This window comes from Triturus cristatus, chromosome 4_1 (assembly GCF_964204655.1).
Source record: "Triturus cristatus chromosome 4_1, aTriCri1.1, whole genome shotgun sequence".
Classification (NCBI taxonomy): Eukaryota; Metazoa; Chordata; class Amphibia; order Caudata; family Salamandridae; genus Triturus; species Triturus cristatus.
The window spans coordinates 161,411,435-161,412,987 of NC_140585.1; the positions used below are offsets into that span (position 1 = coordinate 161,411,435).

Consider the following 1,553-nt stretch of genomic DNA (forward strand, 5'->3'; position numbering starts at 1 on the left):
AAAGGTTTGTAATCTAGTGATAAACAGCACAGTGCATATTCCTGTTCCATGGGAGACAAAAACAAGAAATGCCATGTTAAACTCCAATAAACAAACACACAAAGAGTGATGGGGGTAATGCTAGCAATTTGTCTAACCACTGTCAATCACTCGAGGTACCATTTCAAGCATCATTATTTTGCACCCCATGACACATCAGCTTCGGTCCAGCCATATGCAAATCAGTCTGCTCCAATAGGAACAGCGCGAGCAGAAGGCCTTGAATATGAGTCATCCCTTAAGAGGTGTGCATGATCAGTTCCTTTACGGATGGTAGTTTTCATTTGCTTTCTCTTTTTCTCTTCCTCAGGTAGGTCTGATGATCCTAAGTCATGGGACCAGGAAACCAAAGCAGCGTCACCAAATTCACCCTGCTGGGACTCACCAGTGACCCAGACCTACAAGCCCTGCTCTTTTTTTTGTTCCTGGCAGTCTATATCTTCACTCTGTTGGGCAATAGCCTCATTCCAGTCATAGTTTGGGGAAACCCACACCTTCATACACCCATGTACTTCTTCATCACCCAGCTTTCTTTCCTGGATCTTGCTTTTTCCACTGCTATTTCCCCTAAGATGTTGGTGGATCTTCTTACTGAGAAGAAGATAATATCGTTTTATGGCTGCATAACACAAATTTACTTTTTCAGTGCCTGTGCAAGCACTGAGTTCTTCCTCTTGGCAGTCATGGCGTTTGACCGCTATGTTGCAATATGTGACCCATTGCTCTACGCACTCACTATGGACAAATCTATCTGTGTGCGCTTGGTCGTAGGATCATTTATAAGTGGCTTTCTTCATGCTCTCATACATGTAAGTCTTTTTTATCGATTAGATTTTTGTGGGCCTAATGTCATAAACCACTTTGTTTGTGATATCCCTGTGCTCCTAAAGCTGTCCTGCACAGACATCTCCATAAACGATTTGGTGCGCTTTGTATTTTCAGCTCTTGTAGTGGCAACTTCCCTCGTTGTTATCTTTGTCTCCTACTTCTACATTGCAGCCACCATCCTGAGGATTGGCAACAAAGCAGGGAGACGCCGGGCGGCTTCAACCTGCATCTCCCACTTCACCTGCACCTTTCTCTTCTATGGAAGTGGGTTCTTAATGGAGATGCGTCCTCACTCAAGGTCCTCAGAGGAGCAGAACAAAGTCATAGCTGTGATTCCCTCTCTGGTAGTTCCCGCACTGAACCCCCTGATCTACACCCTGAGGAACAATGAAGTAAAGAAAGCACTGAGGAAACTTATGTACCGGACTCTTTATTTCTAAAGACGGTTACAATCATAGACTTTACAACAATGCTGAAGAATACATTTATTTTTATGAGAATATATGCTCTAAACAGGAATGCACTCTGTGTGCTTTTGTGTTTACTGATGTAGAACCCATGCCCTAGAAGATGTCCATTGTTTGTGTGAAGAGGTGCATGCAATATGCAATATCTACCAATACATTCTCCCACTGACCATCACTATCATTGAATGTATTTCTTGTCCGTTGAAGAGAAATGCAGAA

The 1,553-nt window shown here is 43.2% G+C and overlaps 1 protein-coding gene across 1 annotated transcript; it reads left to right on the top strand.

Annotated features, from left to right (window-relative positions):
• The first annotated feature begins 371 nt into the window (after positions 1 to 371).
• On the top strand, positions 372 to 1,307 carry LOC146853780 (olfactory receptor 5A2-like). Its single transcript, XM_085650393.1, has one exon. The coding sequence runs from the start codon at positions 372 to 374 to the stop codon at positions 1,305 to 1,307; it is 936 nt and encodes a 311-aa protein (XP_085506519.1).
• The last annotated feature ends 246 nt before the right edge of the window (positions 1,308 to 1,553 follow it).